The 24,208-nt window shown below is 29.3% G+C and overlaps 3 protein-coding genes across 3 annotated transcripts; 1 reads left to right on the top strand and 2 right to left on the bottom strand.

The window, feature by feature from the left end:
• Positions 1-373: 373 nt before the first annotated feature.
• LOC123295608 (E3 ubiquitin-protein ligase RING1) lies at positions 374-2,188 on the bottom strand. Its single transcript, XM_044877020.1, has 2 exons — positions 1,080-2,188; positions 374-653 (listed from the first exon to the last, which is right to left on the bottom strand). Exons 1-2 carry the CDS (start codon positions 2,050-2,052, stop codon positions 436-438), a joined length of 1,191 nt encoding a protein of 396 aa, XP_044732955.1. The 5' UTR covers positions 2,053-2,188; the 3' UTR covers positions 374-435.
• A 157-nt stretch (positions 2,189-2,345) lies between these two features.
• LOC123296198 lies at positions 2,346-4,431 on the bottom strand. Its single transcript, XM_044877659.1, has 2 exons — positions 4,210-4,431; positions 2,346-2,782 (listed from the first exon to the last, which is right to left on the bottom strand). Exon 2 carries the CDS (start codon positions 2,772-2,774, stop codon positions 2,346-2,348), a length of 429 nt encoding a protein of 142 aa, XP_044733594.1. The 5' UTR covers positions 2,775-2,782; positions 4,210-4,431.
• An 11,900-nt stretch (positions 4,432-16,331) lies between these two features.
• Positions 16,332-20,905, top strand: LOC123296650. Its single transcript, XM_044878211.1, has 5 exons — positions 16,332-16,406; positions 17,406-17,609; positions 20,228-20,335; positions 20,394-20,468; positions 20,564-20,905. Exons 1-5 carry the CDS (start codon positions 16,362-16,364, stop codon positions 20,840-20,842), a joined length of 711 nt encoding a protein of 236 aa, XP_044734146.1. The 5' UTR covers positions 16,332-16,361; the 3' UTR covers positions 20,843-20,905.
• Positions 20,906-24,208: the final 3,303 nt, after the last annotated feature.

Here is a 24,208-nt window from a genome sequence, read left to right as displayed (position 1 = left end):
TTATGTTTTTAATGTGATTAACCGGAAGAATTTACATTCAATTGTATTGTACTTTGTACACAGTCTTCTGGTCTATGTTTAATATAGGCATGTATTCATATTATTTCTAGAAGATTTTCTAAAAGATTGTAAAATTTCTTCTTATAGCTGTATAATTAACTACTCAATCGCAATACAATTAAAATAGCTACAGTAGCTTGGAATCCTACATCAAGATAAAAATTAATTATCCTAGGATATTTTCAATCAAATATTAACAAAAATTCAAAACTGTAAGCAACCCTTAATAAATGTGAATTTACCATTTTTCTGGTGCGATTCCCATAAGAAAATCAACTTTTTTTAAAATAGTTTCGTTGACAAAAATAAAAACAATTTCAATATAAAAAAAAAAATCTGTAATACTTAAATAAAAAACCTAAATTTAATTTAACCCTATGTTTTCTTCCACGAATAATACATTTCTAATGGTTTGTTGACCTTCCAGAATTTATCATTGACCTGTCGTAATGTTTGGTTCCCACTTAAAACAACAAATTGATCTGGCGTTGGTGCAATGTAAATACAGAAATTTAATAAACGATACGTTTCTGGTAATTCGGAATCCAAATCCAATGTAAGTCTCATTGCCAAATATTTGCTTAAATGATCCACTGGAAAAAAGAAAAAAAAATCCTAATTATTCTACAGAGTAAAAAACAGGAAAAATGTTTTTTTTTTTTTTAAATTTAGTTTGTTAATTCGCAATTTAGATAAAAAAACATTGTTTGAGGCCTACAAAAATAAAAAAATAAATTCATTTTATTGGTTGTATATAGTTTTCAAGATTTTTTTGATACTTCAAGGATTTACAAAATAATTTCCAAACAATCATTCCTTAACGTTTAATCGAATTCGGAAGTAAATTGAAAATAAATAAGTAAAAATAAATATTAATTCGTAACACGAAATATTTCTTATAGAAAAGTACAATTCATGAACAGAAAATGAAACGGAATGAATAAGAAATAGAAATTTCTTATTCATGTATCGGAATTTTAATCCACACTTTTTTGGAATAACTAAAATGTATAGTTTACCTGTAGCATTTGCAGTAGTTTTTAAATATCTAATTGGATTCTCCTTCAAAGCTTTAATTACTTGAATATCGTTCGCCATTTCAACAGGGTGCGGTTTAAACACCAATTCAATTTCACTTAAAGTGATCGGCTCATTGCCTTCAGCATCTGTTGTATCAACTTCAGATCGACCTTCACCACTTGAATCCGACTCTGATGTAACAATTGATCGTGATGATGGAGCTCGAGTAGCTGTAGCTTTACTAGTTGTACTTTGATTTGATGGAGCCGGTGAAGGTGTCGATAAAGGCCTTGATACTAGAGGCTGTTGCGGTAAAGGCTCTGTATCGTTTTTAGTAGTTGTAACCGGTGGAGGTGCTTGAGACACTGGTGTAGGAGGGACAGGATTTGCAGGAGCCGCAGGTGTCGTGCCATTTTTATTATTTTCAGATGTTCCATTTTCGTTATTACCATTAGTCGTTGGTGCGGTGTTATTTGCACTGGTAGTAGCTTCATCGTTTGCTTTACGACTTCTTTGTGGACGATTTTGTGACTGTAATTTAATACCTTCGGCGATGGAATTAACTAGCGCAGCTTGTGAGTGACTTTTGTTTAATTTTGCAAGCACTCGTTCTTGATGTGCTTCGTATTCATCACGACTTGGATATATTTTTGATATAAGTAAATCAAAATTAGGATCAGCACGTAGCGATCGTTTCGAAACTAACTTTTTTCGACAAGTAGGACACTCTTTATTACCTGATCGCAAAGCTGTTATAATACAATCCGAACAGAATCGATGTAAACACTCTTTCGTAGTCATAGTTTTCTTCAACATATCCAAGCATATTGGACACATTAATTCACTGTGTAAACTTCGAGGCGATACAGCTATTTCTGTATTGTCGACAATTGGATCTTGGGGGGTCCTATGTAATTCGTATAATGATAATTCCCATGTTTTATTTAAACCAACTTGTTCCGATGCAGCCATGGTTTAGTAAAAAAACCAATTTTCACACAATCACAACACAATTTCTAGAAAATTTTTATTGACAGCTAAACATAACATCTAACTTTTTTTACCACTGTTTGCCTGCGTCTTCTTTACTTACAAATGTGTCTTTATTATGCCAAACTAACACCATCTGTTAACAAACAAAATTACTACGTAAAGTATTTTATAATGGTGGGAATTACAAATAATTAAAAATTTAGTTTTATAATATCATATATATATTTTTAAATATATAAATTACAAAATTTTAATGAAATAAAAAATAATAATTAAGAACTTTTCTTCGAATAATGTTTACGAAATATCTCATAATCATGACGTAAAATCTTCACACATTCATTTCGTGCTAAAGCCAAATCAGTTTTTAAATCTTCACTATTAGCACCCGCTTCAATAGCTAAGCCCATTTTTTCAGCTACAGCGAAATCAAAAGCATCTATTCTATCAATATCATCCAAAATATCACAAACTATATCACTTGTGATAGTTTTTGAATCATTATTTAATTGTGCAATAATTTTTTCATATGTATCCAATACTCGTTTGCCATTTTTAAACTTACATTTTGTTAAAAAATGTCGAAATAGACGTCGACCAGCTTCATTTGATAATAAATTTTCGATTGAATCTGTAAAACGATCTAAATCGGATTTGGATATTCCATCTAATTCACTTGAACATTGTGGAATGCAACTCATTATTTAACCTAAAATGCAATAAACGTTTTGTAAAAAACATGTATTACTCATATAAATAAATTCACCCTCGAAACTACCCCTAAGTTTATTTGTGTATTATTGATTTTTATACGCTCTATATAATTTATGCGCGGCAGTTATAAAAAATAACAAATTTCTGATATTTATTTTAGTAAACAGAAAAACAAATGTATTTTGAAATTTTGAATTATTATAAATTGGACCTTTTCATAAATTTAATTGCTAATTTTCTTTTAATCGACCTAAAATTCTACGAAATTTGTAACTTTTTAAAACAGTTCTTCAAAGAAATTATAATTGAGTCCCCCCGATTGCAATATTTCTCGAATTTCGAGTTAAATTTGTTAACAGAGATTGATAGGTCATTGGGGGCGATTGTTGTAATTCCTCAAAGAGATACCATCTATTTTAGTGTACATCGACGATCGAGTCCGTTTCAATAAACAAAAATTCGTTCGTTCGAAAACTCTATGGTATGAATTTGGATAAAAACAAAAATGGTGATAAGCGCCAAAAAAACTTCTCGCCACGTTTGTACTGACCTACTTAATGAAATAATTTTTGGGTGTTTTATGGAATTTTTTTAACAAAGTATTGAGATGCATCATTACTAATAATAACTAGAAATTTGTTTGAGAACATTTTATGAAATACACGTAACTGACCAAGATATAAGGTGATCGTTAATTCACAAACAATAAAATTCGTAGCGCCGGAAATTAAAATAATAACACATTCTTCTTTAAAAAAATTCGATGTCGACATTACAATACAAACACACCAATAGCATAATTTTTAAGCGCGTCTAGAGAAAAAATACAAATGTACTTTTTTGCTTAAAATTGATCAAAAAATACTATAATATTTTTATTTTGGAAAAAATCAAAATTTTATACTTTGCGCACCACGAAAAATACGGAAAAGATTGAAAAAACTGTCGCCTTAATTTTACATCTCAAAAACAAAACGATAAATCGAAACGAAATCGAAAAGAAGAAATCGTGAAGATTATAAAGACAAAATCTAATCTAAGTATTAAGTTTTCAAAAATCTAAATGTACTTATACTCTAAACATCCTTACTATAAAAATTGTTAAAAATAGTGCCGTACCAAGCGAACACAAAACAACTTTAGGGCAAAAAAAAATTCGCTCAAACTCATGCTAACGAAATTCTTTTAATGGTCAAAGCAAATGAAGTGAAAAAAAATTCAGTGTTTTTTAATATATTGATATGACAAATGATAACTAACCGGCATTGTGACATTTCGCCGAAGCGATTTTTATTTGTACTCCCCTCTGATTGTTACTCTACTGACAATGACAGTATTATTTTAAAATACGGATAAAATAACAAGGCGTTTCTTGCTTTAATTAATAAACAAACACAAATTAATTAGTAAGTTATTATTTACCCGTCAATTTTCAATACACATTTTCTTATACAATTCAGTCAGCCATTGTTACAAAACAAATTTTGCCCTTTGACCGAATAATGATTTTATCGTTTATTAAAACCATATTTTCAACATAAAATCGACATAAACTAATAAACTATTTACACGAATTTCCTGTTTTAAACGATTATTACAAAAATAAACCACTAATGTTTTCTACATGAGTCATATGTTGCGGTTTAGCCAAAAATAGAACGCCGTGTAATAAAAACGTAAAATCAAATTGTTTGAAGCTCACGTAAAGCGCATTTAAACAAAAACTAATTAAAAATACTAACCTTGTAACAATTCACATAATGTTTAGTGATAAAAATATCTCACAATACAATAATTTCTTCATTGCTTATCAGTTATGTTGTTAAGTAAAGTAAGAAAAACATATTTTAAAACTTAAGTCATTTATTATTGAACACTGAAAGTGAACTAAAACAGTAAATAAAAAAATAATAATTATACCCCCACCACTAAATTTACAAAATATTTTTTCTTTGTAAATTTTTTTTTGTTTAGAAAAAATTTGAATCGACTTCAAAATATACAATCAAAATATCGAAATATAAGTTTTGCAAATGAAGAGCTACGTTACTACCAAAGAAAGCTTCAAAGAGGAAACACATTGTTTGCGTATAGCGTCGCCTCGTGTAAACTTTGGAATATTGTTTTTTCACTTGCAAAATGCCATATTTTTTGCCAGAACAGTATGTTTTTATCCTCAAATCCTCAAACAAGAAATTATCAAATATAAAAATTATAAATTATCCAACTAGCCATACTGTTAAAGAACAAGTGAAATTTTCAATACTTAACAAAACCCCCGACGAATGCCGTTTGCCAAACTGAACCGATTTTTTTGAAACGTACCTAGTCAACACTTTTACAAATTACATTTCAAATAAATCAAAATCAAAATCAGTTCATCTGTTTAGAAGCTACGATACCACAGACAGACAGGCAGACACACACAATTAGTTGTCAAATTTATAACACCACTATTTTTGGTTCGGAGGGTTAAAAAATAAAACCGACAAACGAACTAAAAAGTAAAAATTTTACTTGTTACAAGAATCCTTTCAAGAATAAATGTTTCGCGGAAATCATACTGAAAAACGATCTAATATCCTTCGAGAAAATTGTAAACAATTTTTGACCCCTTTATATGGCAGTAAAGTAGGGCGAAAATAATAACATGTTATACTAAAGAAAATCCTACCTTCCCGGAAAGTCAGGAGTGTCGCCAAGATTAGGTACATTCAGGGAGGTAAATCTGCATTTGCACTTGGGTGTATTTACACAAAACAATCGACTTGTTTTAACTTCCGATACTGAAATTTTTTTGCTAGTCACGTCTAGAACAGTATTTCCAAAAAGAACTCATATATTAATAGGATGGTCTTCCTCATCAAAGTTTTCCATTTTTACCTCAGTTCCTTATAAAAATGCGTATCTTGCCATTAATTGAAACAAAAGCAAATCTCAACAGATATTTTTGTAGAAATTTGAACACTCTACAAAAAGGGTTCCTATGATTTTCTCTAATAATTTAACCATTTAAAAGATATTAAATAAAAGTCTGATAACTTGCTTATTGAAAAATCTCATAAAATGAGAAATGGATATTTTTGTAGAAAATTAACAAATCCACTGCGCAAATTTGAAGAGTTTGAATCTAGATTTTCCTTATTATTTCCAGACATTTTATTCGCGCATAAATATAACGTCGTATGTCCTATAGCATTTAGAAAATTTTGATTTTATGAATTGTTTCTTATAAAGAAAAGTTGCTTCTATTTCTGGCTTAGAAAATTTTAAACAATTTTCGAAAGTATCACTAAGTAATTTCTTTAGTTTTGTCAAACGAATAATAAACAAGTCGGCAACCGTATAGTCGCAGCATAGTCTTAGCGAACTTTCTGATCGGTGGTTATTTTAAGAATTTCATCGAAGTTACATCATTGGTACAGGTAATTCGCTCAAATCAATTGTTTCATTTTTTTATGATATTAAATAGAATAGACCTTTTTCATGAAAAACAGAAATGCTTTTTGATAATTTTTTATGAAAATATAGGTCAAGTAGAGTCCGTAACTCGAAAATTACAACAATAAAAACACTATGAAAAAAATTGTAAAAAAGTCACAATATTTGAAATAATTTCAAACGATTTCTTTTGGCTCCACCGCACACGTGATCTGTGATGTCAATCCGACAAGCAATGAAAATAAAACAGTATCAACAGTCCTATTAATATATCATTATTATCAAATTTAAATGACGTCAAACCTACCTTCGTGTAACATCGTGTGTTTCCGGATCGTTTTCGCCAATTTGAGTTTTAATGATTTTCATTATCTGTTTTCTCGGTCATATGGCCCCAAAAAAATCGGGGAAAAAATTAGCCCATTAATCAAGACATTTACTTTCATTTAAAAAAAAGGAAAAAAAAATGTGAAAAAGGTCTATTGTAAACCTCCTACCTTTGTGGTCGGTTAATAAAATTCAATGTCTTTTATATATAAATCGTATATTTTTCGTACATACATTTTCTTTATATTCGTATGTACAGCCGGTTCCAGACAATGGGTTGTTGTAATTTGAATTGATGTAGTTTCTTCCCATGTACAATTATTATTACTTGTTCTATTACATGGATACACGGTTGACCGGCTTTATGTTTATTTTGAAGTTTGAAAAGAATTGTTAAAGACGAAAGAAATATGTATAAAATCATAATAATATGTATTAAAATTAGATAAAGTGTGTGTATTGAATATACGCACTTATTAAAGGTTCCGTATGATTGCTTTATGACTTAGTTTTATTGACTTTGAATCGAACACTAAATGAGAGCAAAGCTGCATTCTGAAGAACTAAGCTGCCAAATAATTTCAGTTTGAATTGTAAAATCACCTGTATGTCACTCCTAAAATAAATTTCGATTTTTGCCCCAATTTCCTAGATCAGTTTTTTGTATTTTTAAACTACGTATTTTCGACTACCAAGTAGAAGAAAGAAGAAGAAGAAATTTATTTCGACATATCCTACAGTTCTCATTTATTATCTTCGATAATATTTATACTCCTAAAATAGCCAATTTTCGATCTTTAAAGATATTTTGTAGCAGAGTTAGGCATTTATGTTGTAAACTATTTTTGTAGAGGATTAAAGTTTTCATCACTTTTATTTTAAAATTTACTTCGTTTTTTCCAACAGTTTTTGAGAAAATAATAAAAATGTGGCAATAATGGATAATTACTGATTTTGGATTTTTGATTCTGAAATATCCACAAGAAGTGAGGTCTTCAGAGTCTAATCCAAACATAACTCTTAACTCTCAGTTTGATTCCGCAACTGTTTCCTGATTTAACAAAACATTAAAATCACCTTTTATTTCCAGTTATATTCATGCCTTTTACGAGGTAGCACTGACCAAAATTATTTCTTTTTTTATACAACCAACTAGCTTCATACTCACCCGCTTCGCAGCATTTTAAAGTAAAAACTGGCAAAGACCACCGCGTTATAGCCTTCACCTCCCTTGCTCTCACTTATCCTCCTTAGCTTCCATAATAACATGTACAATCTTAATTTTTTTTAATAAAATAGTCATAATTCATTTAATATATCAGAAAAGAAGGTCATGCATTTTTTACATTTACTATTTTTAATTGTCAGATAAAAATAATTAAAAAAAAAAAAATATGTTTTTATAAATTATAGCTCATGTGTTACTCTGATGTATGAGCTATAGTACTGTTAAGTCTCATTCAAATTCATTCATTAGTTTTTGCGTGAAAGCGTAACAAACAAACAAACATCCTTACTTTCACATTTATAATATATATGGATTATCATCTAAACCCAAAGATTCGCCAATCAACCAAAGCTTCCCAATCACCCAAAGCTTCCCAATCACCCAAAGCTTCACTTGGGGGGTTTGAACTCCTAAAAGCAAACCCGTAATCATTTGAAATGCTGTTTTTTTTATCTTACCTACTATTCGGATTCCCTTTCAGCAGAAAGATTCAGCTTGAACATCAAGCGACCGTGATTCAGATAATTCAGGTGAAAGTATTATGAGTATTAGATCCTGCAGGTTTGTATAAAGTGTAGACGGAATCCTAAAAATATAAAATATTTTAAAAAGTTGACTAATATTAAGTGCGTGAAAATAATAATTCTCACATTTTTAATATTTTTGAATTAAATAAAATCACCGTTAGTTGGTTTTATTTAACACCTTGTAAGTTGTCATTGTTTAAAATTATGACATTTTCTGACAGTTTTGAAGTAAACTAAATTTTAAACAATAGTATTTATTAGTTTGTCGCTTTTTGTAAATGTCCAGCCACAAGTGTACCTATACGTACCAAAGTTTACGAACAAATTTTACAGGCTAGTATTTTAAAAAATTACAAGGCTAATAATGACCATATACTGATTTTATTTCCAGAAAATGATATAATATTATGGCCAGCAATAAGATTAGAACTTTTCGATCATACGCAAGAAGGACCAGTATAAAGTTCAAGCGGATTATAAGACTTAATTTTTTTAAATCATCTTAATTTTTTGCTGACATTTTATCTGACAATTCGAAGTTATTCGATGTTCTTTTATTTCTGTAATTTCTGAGAGAGATCTTAATTTAATATTATTTTTAGGTCAAAATCATAATTTTAACGTGTAACTAGTTTTTGTAATTGTATAAACCAGTGTGAAAAGGCAATCAAAAAAATAATCATCTAAGGTCCTTTTTAGACTTTAGATTGGTTTATTTATTCAGCACCAAAAAAGTTGATAGAAATCTAAGATGGTCGCGGTTGCTTTGGATTATTTCATAAGAATTGAATTTCGTCTGCTTGAGTCATGAAATTTAATATGAACATCTTCAGGTCTGATCAAAATATTAAAAATGGTTGTTCTAGATTTAAGAACTGATTAGAATTTTAAAATGCGAAACACGTAATATTTGATTTTTTTCCCTGTATCCGTTTTCACGTTAACGGCTATAGATAATAATTAAAAAATATTTTATCACGTTAAAACGTTGTTTTTTATACATATCTATAACTAGATAATCGAGTCAATTTCAAATCGAAGAGAATAAACGAAGATGTTCAAGATTACTTGACTACGGAGCAAAATTTCAAATTTATAGCAGAAGATTTTACAATAGCAAGTATTCTGAGTATCATATTTAAATTTGCTACGAAAATAAAGCCGTATTATAATATTACTAGCTACATTATAATTATACTGCCACATTTTCATTTTTGTATTTTGTGAAAAAGAAGAAAAAAATCATAAATCGATTCAATTTTTAGACGCGTGATAGATAAATGTTGTCTTTTTAGTTCTATTTTGCAAATATTTTTTTTACTGGAGTATAGAAAAATAGAATATTGGCGCTGGAAATATTCAATTTTGTACTATTAAAGGTTTAGTAAGTAGTATTTAGATACTTTAAAAGATAAGAAATCAATACAGCAAGTTAAAAAATGGCTAGAGAAATAACATAACAATTGAATTTATCTCTGGCAGCATCTCCACTCATACCTATACGATTGAGAATAATTTAAATTTAATAAACAAAATATTTGTATTATCTATATAAAAATAATTAAGAATTAACGCATTTTTTGCCTATGGCTATGAAATAATAATTACTTATATAAGAATGAATATTCACACACAAAAATTATTATTATTAAAAATAATAATCAAAAAAAGAATTTGATATTTGTAAAGTTCAAATTATTAAAAGGTATATGTTGTTTATAAGGTCAAAAAAGATTTTTTGTGTTTTGATATTAACAATACCGCATGTATTTCTAAGAACTGTACATGTATGTGCGCGGCTTAATAATATATGATGGATCAATGTATCATTTGTTACTGAGATTTTTAATTGCAAATAAAACTCTTTCATTAGACAAAATAAAAAATATTTATTGGAAATGCAAGGTGATACTATTTGAGATCACAGGTGCATAATTAATAAATGATAGAAGAATATAACTTCTATTGTCTATGTGTAATTGTAATAAATACAGCCTGTATAAGCTATTAAAAACGAAAATTTTTATACCGTGTATATATGAAATATACATAGTTTATTAAATTTAGTCCCAAGTTTGTAACGCTTAAAAATATGGATGCTACGAAAAAAATTTGGGTATAGGTGTTCATAGAATCATCTCATTAATCCAATTTTGGTTATCCGCCCGTCTGTCTGTGAACACGATAACTCAAAAACGAAAAAATATATCAAGCTGAAATTTTTTTACACCGCACTCTGGACGTAAAAAGTGAAGTCGAGTTCGTAAATGAGCAACATAGGTTGATTGGGTCTTGGGTCCGTAGGACCCATCTTGTAAACCGCTAGAGATAGAACAAAAGTTTAAATGTAAAAAATGTTCCTTATCAAAAAATAAAAACTTTAGCGTGAAACATTTTTTTGTAAACATATCTGTTGACTCACGAGGGCACACATTAGATGCAAATTTTATAGTATGTATTAATATGGGATTATCATTTATGTATGTGTGACATGTATAGGTAGGTATATGTATAATGTGATAGAGTAATCAACACTGTCAATACATGGTATTTCAGCAATTAACTTAGTCAATTGTTTGTTTTCACTTGTTAAAATAAGGTTTAGAATTCACACATATATTAAATGTTTTTCACATCATCGAATTCAACTATCAAGATAGTTTAGATAGTATCCGATGTGGGATTTACATATAGTTAGAAGAAATTAGTCTATATGGTGATTTGAATGGGATGGAGTGAATAAAATATATGTATATTGATGAGTGCATATTTAATCAGAACATGTTAAAAAAATTATGCTTGCCCATATTTATTACTCATTATTTAATCAATCTTGCATGCATGTAAATTATTGACATTAAACTGGCATTGTAATATTGTTTTGTTGTACAATTGATTAATAATTATGTTTAATTAAATAACATAGCTAACGAATAAACAAGAAAGCAAGAAAAATGGCAACTTATAAAAAAAGTTTTAAGTACATTGTTGATAAAGAAACATGTCCATGTTTGATATTTTTTCTATATCTTTCAACTTCAAGGATAGTATACAGGGCCGGATTTAACTTTAGCACCGGGGCGAAGTGAAAAATGCCGCCCCGTTTCCGAAATTTTACATTAAATAGATAAAGTTTCGATGTACTATTTTTAAATAAATATAATGACTCATTCATAGAAGGAAATTTATTTTAAATAGGCTAATTACATTAAAAAAATATTTTTGTACTAAGGATTATGATTACTCATAAATTGCAATGTATGTTCAATATTTTCAGAGAATCGAAACTTTTTGACTTGAAAATTGGTCAATAAAACATTTTATTCGGTGTGAATAGCTAAACTTTTAAGTTTATTTTCACTCATTGCCGAACGTAAGAAATTTTGAACCACTTTCAAACATAAACCGTTCAGCGTAACAGTTTATTACAGGTAATATGATATTCGGTATGCTATTTCCACGTTTGGAAATCCAGTGTAAAGCTCGTTCGTTTCAATAGACCGAAAGGTGAATTTCGTTTTATCATTTTTTCAGTGCAATAGGCACGCGTGAAAGTGTACAAATTCGCTATCCAATGAATTTTCGAGGTCTGAAAAATAAACATATATATCCCCTGCAAATTTGCCACCTATATATCCAGTACAGATAATATACTGTGGTAAAACGAATGGACCGATTTGGACTCTTATAAACTCCGTCCATATCTTAGTTCTGAAATACATTTATTATTTTTGCTCGTAAAATTTTATTTCAGTTATCGTGTTAACGTGCAGACAAGGAGCAGGTGGGTAAGACAAATGTCCGGATATCATCTTATTGTTATTAGGTCATTTTAAGAGCACCTGTAACAATTTTTTGTACGATTTTTTTTACGATAAAAACTTCTTGCTATACGTATTTCTATTTAATACTGTTTCTAAATGCTTGTTATGTGTGTATGTTTGAGGCCATCACAATATGATGTCATCAATTTAGATCTATACAACGTGAATCGATAGATAGCATCATAATGTGATGCCATCACACATAGCATACATTTAGGTACAGAAGCGATATGAATGGAGTTTGTAAAATGGTTGATGTCACGACTAATAAATATAATGACATCTATTAACAATATTTTTAAGCTTGCAATTGTATTATATATTTCAAGTCAAAAATATTATTTATATTTTTTTTGTATAGAAATGATATTGTTCAAAATATTATTAATTTTCAATATATATTCATCACTAATTTTTATCAGCTTCATTTCAAATAATACTTTTATTACATTGATTTTAATTAGTATAACACGGATATGAACCACTATAATTTTCTGTTAGTTCAGCTTGCGAATAATAGAGTCAACTCATGTACGAAGAGAAATGAAAAATACTGAATCACATATTAAAAAGAATAAATGGAATTTAAAACTTGTTATATAGGAGATTCCGAATTTCTCTAATGTATCTAAGTATTCTTTCTATATTACATGTGCGGTCGAACTTGGTGAAGCGAAAGTTCAAGGAACCATAATTTTCTTTTCACATGTGGAGATTTTGAACTAAATCAGGTTTTCGCTTATACAGGTACAGGTCTTATAGAGGTTTTAGACAAATGATAGTTAGTTCTACGAAATCGTAGAAAGGGTCATAAAAAGCAGATGTAAAATTCGCTCGCTCACAAAGGTACAGGCAAGAAGTTGTCTCAGTTATACAAGTCTACGAGGGAAAATAGGGAAAAACGATTTTCTCTTACAGGAGTTTCTGGTTTAGCACTTATACTGCAGCTTTTAGAGGGTTAAAATGATGGAACATGATAATTACCCTTACTTGTAGAGTATTCGTGCTTAGTTATCCAGGTCCTACTTACCCAGGTATGAGTGTAATTAGTTTTCATACCCAAATCAACCAAACCGATTATACCATATGTTAAAAAAGAAAAATCAGTAATTCTGTTTGGCGCTGCGATATCACAAACAACCAATCTAGAGGCGCAAAAAATGAAGGACACGTTTTCAATTAATATGCAGGTTTTACTATTTTTGGCAAAATCATATTTTTAATGCTACTTTAAAATAATTTTTGCTGCGGGTGGCCACAATTCTCTTAATTAACTCACTTTACATCTATATGATCATTGTTTTTAAACCATATAGTAAATAAATAAAAATATTATTAAATAAATATTTTTATGTTTTTACAAATAATAAGAAGCTTATTAGTTTTATAAATAAATTATTTATGTGCTTATTATAAATTTTAAAACAAAGTAATATCATAAAAATAATATTTAGAATATCGACTTTATTTTTTATTTTAATTAAGTAGAAATCAATATTCTATATTTTGAATAGTTTGAAAAATTTAAAAGTAAGTAAAAATTGTAAGTATTTGAAGTACTTTTTCTTCGTTAAGAGTATATAAAATCAAAATGTACCTATGCAATTTTGTGGAACGGTTTAGATAAGAAACTGGTAATATAGGATGAGTGTCGAGATTGCTTGTCCGCTTATCCATGTCAGACTTCATCACCTTGAGTACCGTAAGTTGCTAATCAAGATCGCTAAAGGCATATGGCCAACTGTCAATTCTTATAAAGATGTCGACTTTTTTAAGTGTATTTTTACTATGCATCCTATTTTATGTGATATGAGTTTTGAGTACAAGTTCGAAGCTTTGGAGATGCAAGCCATTAGTATTACGGGATAGGAGCAGAGGCGAATTAAAATTTTGCGACCGTAGGCAGGTTTAGTGCCTTCCGTTATAAAAGTTCTTTATTTTTTAGATCCTGTAAAATTGCATTGGTTATTCGGGACTGTTTTCCGGCTCGTGCTATCGTTGTTAAGTAAGAACGTAGATGGATACATTCATCAAAAAATCACTTCTCTAAATCACTCTTGCAATTGTTCTAAATCACTCTTGTGATTAAGAAAAATGCTTATTGTTACTTGCTCTATTTGGAATTTCTTCAGTGTTCAAATTGATCAAAAAAGAAAATTTACTGTAAAAATTGTTGCAAAATTCTTGCTACTTTTGAAGTTCAACCACAAGTCTGCCTGTAATTACTAGATATACAGTCCCTCTAAATGTTTCCCGACCAGATAATAATGAAGTAATATCGTCATAGGTAGATTCGTCGGCTGTGATCTTTCTCTTCCGTACCCTCTTTGTGCCCTTTTCATATTTTTTGACTATATAGCCAGTTCCAAGTCTTGCTGTTCATTTTTATTAAAATGCTCTCTTTTTGCAGACATTATATAAATTAGACTGTCGTATGTACATTTGAATAACTGTTCAAATGTCAATATCAATAGACTGCGTACTTTTTTACATACTTACACAATTACTTTTATGTTTGTTTAAAAACTTCTACTACAATTACTTCTTGATTCTGTAGGAACATGACTACTTTGCCTTACGGGCAATCCACCTTTGGGCAGGGAGGCTAATCCGTCGTTGCAGCCAAGTGCAGTGACCGGTAATTAAGATTTCCTTAAAAAAAATGTGTTTTAAGATAACAATAACCACTGATTGAGTGCCACTGTAATAGATCATCTTCATTTGAATGTTTGTTGTGGGATGTTGCCAATCATAACAAACGTATAGAGTTATTCAAGGATGTCCCACTGATCTCATCTATTATACATATGATGCTGCATTTTATATTTTACACATATGTATATATATATATATATACATACAGTCTGAAAATACATTTTTAGACTTTAAAATTGAAAAAAAGAATAAATTTAATTTAAGGTAATTCACTCGTAAATTCAAAGCGTTTTTAAAGCAGGTAGAAAATTGTGAAGGAAAAGACGTTCTAGGCACCAAAGAAAAATTAGTAATACAAAGTTTATAATTTAACAATAACAGAGTTAAAAATTTGATTCATGAAACTTTTTAATTCATGTAATAATACCTTGTTTATAAAAAAGAAGGTATTTTTATGAAGAATTCGTGGGTTTTAAATTTCGATTTCAAAAATTTATAGGTACTAATTAGTATCATTAAATAGGAGAAAAAAATTTAGTATTTTACTACCAATATTACTATAAAAATTTAATATTTCAACAAACTATGGTCATTTACGATACTAGTGGGATAACAGGAATATTAACGTACGCCTGCGAAATTGGCACAACAATTTGAACAATTGCAAAAGTACGTTAGTAATGCGTTATCACACGTGTACCGTTCAAATTTTTATCTATGCCTCTAAATTGATAAAAATAAACGATAATTATTATTTAAAATTTGCCATGGCTGAGAAAAATTAAAAAAGTTGCAATAGTAACTTGTTATTAGTATACATTTTGTCAGTAATTGGTGTGATAATGTATTTATTACGATACTAGTGCGGAAATGAAGTATTTTTCCCACGCTTACTGAGTGAGAAAAGTACTTCTTATCTCACGAGCGTAGATAAATTTCATTACTTCATTAACACACTTAACATCTCTTGCTAAAAGAAACTAGATTTCGCAAATATTTATGTCCATGGGCTTGACTTTAGTAGTTCAAAATGAGCATTATTTAAATTAAGGATGATTTTGTGGAATTTGAAAATTATGGTCAAAATGATGATTTTGATCATTTTGTAAATAGTATTGCACTTTCTAATATTTCACCTAATAAACTTCGACCTAGTCTCAATACACTATTTTACGATCCTAAAAATTATGACAATATTGGTCATTTTATTGAAATTGAAGATTATGGTAATACTGATGATTTTGTTCATTTTGTAAATAGAAGTAAAAAACAACGATTACCTAAAACACTTCATAAAAAAATAAAACATTTTTTCATTATAAGAACATCTTACTTTTCATCATAGGATATTTCTGGGATGTATTTTACATTTTCCAAAATATTTCAATCTTTTTATTATACTTCGGTTTGTTAATACTTATCAATCAGTTTTTTTTATTGAATTTGAACGATAAAAATTTGCATTACAAAATAAATATATGATAACTTTTGGAAAATTTTATTGCAAAATTTTTCAAAAATATCGCTTATTATAATTTATCACACGGTAAATGTGTACATCCAGAAACTAAAATGGAACATTTTCATGTGGTTGTATTTGTTTTATTAATGTTTGGAGTAAGTATTTACAATTAGTAGCCATGTTCACTTTTATTTAAGTTGTTTAATCTTAAAATTTAATCATCTTGTACAACGAGCAATTCTTGTATGTATATTTATATATATCAACGATCTTGGAAATGACTCCAACGATTTTCATGAAAATGAGTATGCAGAGGTTTTTTGGGGCAAAAAGTCGATCCAGCTAGGCTTCATTTTTAAAAAACGACATTTTATCCGTGTTTTTAGGAAAAACTGAAACATTCACTGAAAAATGTGACTCTTCGTGACATCTATTGGTGTATATCGTAGTTAACGAAATAAAGTACGTTACCGGGACATTCAAATTGACATTTGCATGGAGACATTTTAAACGGTTGTTATATTAGTGATCAATTTGTGTCTTTACTTCTTTAAGTATGAACAGGGTGGGTTTTTGAAAATGCTGTTAAAAAAAATCCCTCCATTTTTTTCAAATTATCATTTTATCTTGTGTCTTGAATTTAGTCACTACGTGCGGCAGCATTGCCTTTTGGATTTGATGTACATCTTGTAGAATTCGTTCTTTCATTGCTTGAATATTGTTTTAATAAAAGTTAGCCAAAGTTAAGGCTTTCCCTGTATGTCTGGCTAGTAAAATTATATTTATTCCAATAAAATTATATAATTCTTCTTCTAAAATTAACAGCCAGAATGTTTTATATAGGCCCCAATAGGTACTGAATTACATAAAAAATCACGAGAATGTGGAGATTAAAATCGTCTTTAATCGTCTAGATGCCTAGTTTTGCCTTTGACTCGGGTAAAAAAGTATTCGGGTACGAGACAGATGAGACACCACAAGTATTGCCTCCACATTCTTGCTCCTCGTCCGTGCTATTTGCGGAAATAAAAATGCCATAGGCGGCAAGATATGAATACTAATCTTCAAAATAATTTACTTAATTAACAATATCGAACGGTCTTAATGCAGTTTGATATTACTTACTTAAATCTCATTTTCTTTTTTCTCTTTAGATATCTAGTAGCTGGCCACAAAATGTATATTATGAGAATAAGATTCCGTTAGGATCCTATGGATCTGGACCCCATTCAGATCATAAAACAATTAAACACCATTTTCCCGTGTATGAGCAGTTTCCACCCAACTCAGGAGTCAGGAGCGAAGTAGATCTGCCTGTGTATGCAGAGTATCCGAAATACTCAGGAAACAGAAACGAAGTAAGTTTTAATCAATTTTTAATCAAGTAGTTCGGTAACTATCACTTTAGAGTTCCCAGAACAATTTTGAATACACAGTCAAAGGGAGCTATTGATATAGTTTTTGTAAAGATGAGACAATATACATTCTTTATCTGGCTTACATCGATAAATTTTTGCCAAGTAGAACGAAGTTATACCTTGTGATGCCTTGAATTTTGATCAGAATTTCATTCATCTCTCTTTCTCGTTTTCTGGTAAACTCGTTTTCTTTTGTAAAACTGGTGCATAACGAATAATATATTGGTTTTCTAATTTGATGTTCTGTACAAATGTTTTGAAAACTGTGCAGTCTTAGCACACGAAGCCTAAACTCTACAATTGGGGCAGACAATGCTTATCCTTAGAATTATGGGCAAACGGCAAAGGCAATTTCTAAAAAAGGATAAAGTCTAGTTGTAGTCGACAGTACAGAGGGGGTATGATTTCGTTTCTAACACACTCACGAAACTTCTAGAGTGGCTTCATTTCAGTGTAACCTAAGACATTTTTATTTACGAAAACCATAGAAATTTGGCGTTAGCATAATAAAACATATAGTCGTTAAACTGTCATATTCAAGGCGTAGGCCTGAGAAAACGGCTAATGAAATATGTAGGTCAGTATGTACATTAATTTTACTAATTGTATAAAACTTAGCCGGTTGTTCATAAATTTTCATACTCTCGATTTTCCGACATGTTGGCGGTGGAAGTCACACCAAACGGCCCAATAGTTTTGTAGGCCACTATTATTCTCTCTTATTATATTCATAAAAAAAAAATAAATATACATACTGGCCATATTTCATGAGTCATTTTCTCAGACCTATGCCTTAAACATGTCAGTTTAACAACTATACGCTAACGCCTCAATTTTTAAAGTTTTCGTAAATAAAAATGTTGTAGGTTACACTGAAATGAAACCTATCTCGAAGTTTCGTGAGTGTAATAGTCACGAAATCCTACCCCCTCCCCCCTGTACTATTGGCTATTGTTATTTAGTTTTGTTATTGTTATTGTTATTGTCTAATTACTCTGTAACTTCATATAGTAGAGTGAAATTACGCCTTGTGTATGGATTAAAAGTTCGAGCAGTGAAACTTTGGGGTTTTTCTTTTCACATCAAAATAAGTATTTTTTGAAATTTTTTACTTTCCCGGAGTGGTGCAACATGTTTAAAAAACAAAATGGCGTCAAAAATGAAATTTTTTTCAGAAATTTTATCATTTTTATTTTATATTCGCAAAAGGAGGTATCGGTGCATATCCAAATTTGGTAGGTTTGTAGTCCATGTTATGAACTACTCCTCATAATTTTTTGGTGGGGTTTCGTCCCTTCCCCTCCCAGTTATATATATATGTATACATACATATGGTAAAACAGTTCATTTGACTATAACTTGAAAAATATTCGATTGATTTTAATGAAACTAATATCAATAGTAGGTTTTATTACTTACAACTTTCGGTTAAAATTTTAGCGAAATCCGTTAAATAGTTCGGCCAAAATTTCCAATTTAGGGAATTGTTTAAAATGGCTGCCATTTTATGCCATTTTGTCCTACGAGGTTAAATTTTTTTTTAAATTGTAGCATTTTTTATTATCTTTCGATTTTATAATAAGTGGCTTACCCGTAAAATAACTCCTTGATCCATATTTTTGCGAAAAACGGAAAATTTAACACTTTCAGGAAATAATTGTTTGGGGGGTGTATGGACTGGCTTTGGGGGGTGTTTTTTGCTTTGGCATGAGAAAACTATTTTTAAAAGAGGTCTATATGGTTTAAAGCAAAATTTTTAAGTTTCAACCCCCGCGCTGTAAGGGGGAAGGGGTGTATGAAATAAATGTATCTTAAAAGATTTTAAAAAGAGATCAAAATAGTTTAAAATGCTAAAGTAACCCAAAATTTTTGATGCTTTTATTAATATAGCACTTTTTACAACATCCACCCCTTCCTCTCCCGCTTTCATATTTTTTGCAAATTCAAAATTTTTATGACATATAAAGGGGTTTTTGGGGTCGCTGATCTCGAATTTTGCAATAGATTATCAAAAACAATTGTAATATTTTTAGGGGGTGTACTTATTTGGGCCAATAGTTCGAGATCAGCGACCCCCAAAACCCCTTTATACGTCATAAAAATTTTGAATTTGCAAAAAATATGAAAGCGGGAGGGGAAGGGGTGGATGTTGTAAAAAGTGCGAAACATGGACTACAAACCTACCAAATTTGGATATGCACCGATACCTCCTTTTGCGAATATAAAATAAAAATGATAAAATTTCTGAAAAAAATTTCATTTTTGACGCCATTTTGTTTTTTAAACATGTTGCACCACTCCGGGAAAGTAAAAAATTTCAAAAAATACTTATTTTGATGTGAAAAGAAAAACCCCAAAGTTTCGCTGCTCGAACTTTTAATCCATATAACAGCCTTTTTTTGCTTAGATTTACTCCAGTAATAGCCATTCAAGCCTTTATAAGAAAAATCTCCACAAAACACTGGTTTTGTTGGTTAAATTAACAATAGCCTTAAAGTTTATTTAATAAAGGTAATTTATAACTGATTGTTTTCTTTTTCATATTTAATCTCTTATAGGAACCGATAAAAGGGCGTTCATTGACAAAACATATATTCGAACATGCAAAAAGTGTTTCAATGGATGATTTTCTCGAGCGTGTACCATTTCAAGGCAAGAATGATGTTGTAAGTTTTAACATTAAAATTGCGATTTATATATTTTATTGATTCCAAATATTTTCAGTTCGCTACAAGAGCATATCATTATATTGATGAAGAAACTAAGCACGTTATTACTGGTTTGCACAAACTCACACAAGTAAGTAAACGGGGTTTCCATAGGAAAATTTTGATCTAGGGACATTACATATAACACCTCTAAGAAAATTTTAACTTTAATTTTATTTTTTGTAGGCCGAACGACACAAAAACATTGTATTAATGGTTGAAGAATGTATACATTTGTTGTTAGCAATTGCCAAAAATTTCCCGGAAATCTTCCATACTTTGCCTACCATATTAGCTCCAATTAAAGTTCTAGCTTCACATGTCTTGAGAAGTCGCCAGACTATAAGTAAAAAACCAATTTTAAAGTCAAACAATCCGGTTGCAAAGAATAAACACCGAGTCTCAAAGTTCAGCAACCTAAAACCATCAAATCGAGGCCATAAACTTAAGACTATGGTATTTTAAATCAGTGTTTTGGAAAAGAAAATATTAAAAATTAACTAAATAGTATTTTTATAAGTTTAGATTTCATTATACGCATGCAATGAGTAAATTACCGGTATGCAATTCAGCGACAATTAATCCTTTTAAACCAAGGGTTTAAATTATTGGATTACGTTTAAATATCGAAAAAGTCTTCCTTACGTGTGTCTTTGCTTATAAAGATTAGCCTTATTTGTATTAAACTACTATATAGAAAAAATTGTAATTGTATATTATTGATTTTAATAAAAAATATTTCAGAATTACTGCTCCTGTTAATGTGTAAACGAATTAAATACCTACTTAAAAATTAGGAAAAAATCGCATGTAATAGTTCCGGAATAAAGCTTGCGCCTTTCTTTGTTTAACACAAGGAAAAACTTATCTGATGTTCGTAAAAAAACAAACGTCTATTGCTCGTGCTAAAAATCGAAAAAAATGAATAATTTAGCAAAATTGAAAATACAAACATAAATTCCTACCGCAAATCGATGTTGAAATACGCAGAATTTGAGTATAGTATTCCATTGATAGTGGTAGAACGAATATTTCTATTAAGTCGGGCAGCCTGCCGTATTGAATGCTGAAAAATGAAACAGTTCTTAAAGCAGCATGATAATTTGTATGCGATCGTAAAAGTTACATAACGCTGGATTTTGTAGGTGTTATATAACTTGTATGTATCGATATTCTTTATAAAAGAAGAATGTAAAAACATTTTTACATAAAATTAATCATTTCTGCGGAAATCGAATGCAAAAATCTTGTTCCCGTCTAATATGTAACCTTAGAGTATAGTCAAAATTTGCGAAGACAAAAAATTATATAGAAAGATTGAAATTGGTAAAAATTAAATCTCTTACTTTATAATTACCATTCTAGATCGGGAACATGTGTCAATACTTACATTATTAAAACTATTCACAAAGAAAATTCAGGTGTAATTATTGAAACTAATACAAAATAGTAGGTACTCGAAATAAAATGCCACTACTTACAACCTAGGTATTTTAAGTATAGGTACGTGTACCTATTATTTGATTAAATTTAGCTACTGACGATGGCTGTCTTGCAATATATATTTCACGAGATGTAAATCTGTTGTATGATTTCATTTGTATTTTTTAAATAACATTTATTAATATACAATTTTATTTCGAGTATTGTGGAATTCATTTCAAAAAAATACCTTTCTATGAAAAAAATTCTTGCTCCAAATTTTGTATAACTACTGTGATTTATGTATTCAATTTTTCCTACTCAGGTTTGAATAGAATGAATGTAATAATTTTTACCTATAATAAAGAGTATGTTTTTAGGTAATAGGTATTATGAACAAAATCGTTTGATGGGAGAACCGCCTATAATATGTTTATTAAGCAACACCTTTCTATATGGTTAATATTGTTTATTTAAACTCCGCCCTATAATTATTTTAATAAATAAGCCATAATAATGTTTTTGTTTGCTTTATATATTACGTACTTTGGAAAATAATTATCAATTTAATATGATAATAATAGAATTCTGAAAAAATATTTAAATGTCTCAAGAATGTATTATTTTAAATTTTTATATATATCTCCTATATCAATTTCACAGACGGCACCAAAAAAATTACACAAGCTTTTTTAACTGCTACTTATAAATTTTTTCCACTGGATAGGGTAACATAGAATATTCGACAGGAATTTTGGGGAAATTGTCAATTGATCATATCCCAATAAATTAAGGATATCTTAAGTTTGTCTTGGAGGATACCTTAAGTTTGTCTTGGAAGTTGGAAATTTTATTTATCAATTAACAATTATTTCTCTTCTTTTCTCTGAACGGTTTAAGAGAAATTAACTATCAAAGTCAGTTTTTTTACCAAAAAAGACACATTTCTCATAAACCGTATAGAGAATCGATATGAATTTTTTACAAAAGATCTATACAAGGGTGATTTTTCATGTAAATGATAAAAAAAAAACATTTTTAAAAGCCCTTATTGATTACTAAAAAATCAACATTTACTACGACTTCATATACCACCATGTAAAAGGGCTGATTTTAATAATTAATTTATCGTAAACCTTACAGAGAACCAACTTGAAATTTATACAGTAGGTGTATGAAATACTCATTAATTGGCAGACAAAATTTCAGGTTTTTTTGGTAGCACTCGTTTTGGTATCGAAACACCTTAAGTTTAAGAAAACCCATACGAGAAATGAAAGATGAAAAGGTAATAATTAGATAGTTATCCAATTTAATTTCAGCCTTTGTTTTTGATTACGATTGTTTCGTTTCATGTGTTCTTAAATTCACATAAGATTCGGATTAAATTATCATTAACTGTTAAAAAGAATATACGTCATTGGATTTATCCATGTATTATGTGTATTATTAAACTTTTAAAACGTTAAAAGTATAATTTATTACTTATGAATTTCAGAATATACAATTTTCTATAAATGATTAAGACACGTGTTTTCAAATTCGAAAAGATTTAAACCACTTTTGACATAACAAAATGATTAATTATCTTTTGTGTTTTAAACACTATTGTAGACAAATTGAACTGAATGTTTTTAAACAAAAACTTTTAAACGATAATCAGTGAAAATACTATTTCACATATGTTTCTATTTTTTTTTTGCTTGTAAATATATGTAAATATTTTGTTGTAGGCATAAATCAAATTGTGACATTTCAGAAGCCATATAGCCATAGATGATCTAAAAATTGTCGAATTTTCTGTAAATAGACATTCTAGAAAAGTTTCCATCATACATTCTCACAAAATTTATTTTGACGTTTGAAAGCTACTTAAAAAATTAACTTGAACTCGTACGAATTAAGCCAAAAGTGAACTTATTTTTTTTGTTATTTTAAAATAAATTATTTATTTTGTTTCTATTTTTAACCCCCGAACTAAAAAAAAGGGGTGTTAAAAGATTGACCGCTATGTGTATGTGTCTGTGTGTTTGTCTGTCTGTGGCATCGTAGCGTCTAAACGGATGAAAAGATTTAAATTTTTTTGGTTTCATTTGAAAGATAACTTAACGTAGAATGTTCTTAGCTATGCGAGTTAGCTTTCAAGTGCGAGATTAGTGTTCCGTATCCGAAAAAACTAAAAAATTGGCGATGATTTTCAAAATTGATTCAGTTTGGAAAAGACATGACATATAAATAATTACTATAGAAATGAATGGTCAAATAAACCACGCTTCGTTTATTTCGAAAAGTGAAATGGTAAAATAATTAGGTAATTCAAAACAATAATTCACAAGAACAAAGTCAACTCAAATATTTCAATTTCAGTCCCAAAAAATGATAGCTCTCTAAGTATCCTTTTCATCTCAT

Source organism: Chrysoperla carnea, chromosome 3 (assembly GCF_905475395.1).
Source record: "Chrysoperla carnea chromosome 3, inChrCarn1.1, whole genome shotgun sequence".
NCBI lineage: Eukaryota > Metazoa > Arthropoda > Insecta > Neuroptera > Chrysopidae > Chrysoperla > Chrysoperla carnea.
Note: the sequence above shows the minus strand (reverse complement) of the source record. Positions and strands in the feature narration are given on the sequence as shown.

Bases quoted from the DNA above. Each gene is read 5' to 3' on its own strand.
- LOC123296198 (XM_044877659.1), bottom strand. From the start codon at position 2,774: ATGAGTTGCATTCCACAATGTTCAAGTGAATTAGATGGAATATCCAAA.
- LOC123296650 (XM_044878211.1), top strand. From the start codon at position 16,362: ATGGAACATTTTCATGTGGTTGTATTTGTTTTATTAATGTTTGGA. The intron at 16,407-17,405 runs GTAAGTATTTAC...TTTTCTCTTTAG, and splicing joins TTGTTTTATTAATGTTTGGA to ATATCTAGTAGCTGGCCACA. The intron at 17,610-20,227 runs GTAAGTTTTAAT...AATCTCTTATAG, and splicing joins ACTCAGGAAACAGAAACGAA to GAACCGATAAAAGGGCGTTC.
- LOC123295608 (XM_044877020.1), bottom strand. From the start codon at position 2,052: ATGGCTGCATCGGAACAAGTTGGTTTAAATAAAACATGGGAATTATCA. The intron at 654-1,079 runs GTAAACTATACA...TCTTTTTTCCAG, and splicing joins AACTACTGCAAATGCTACAG to TGGATCATTTAAGCAAATAT.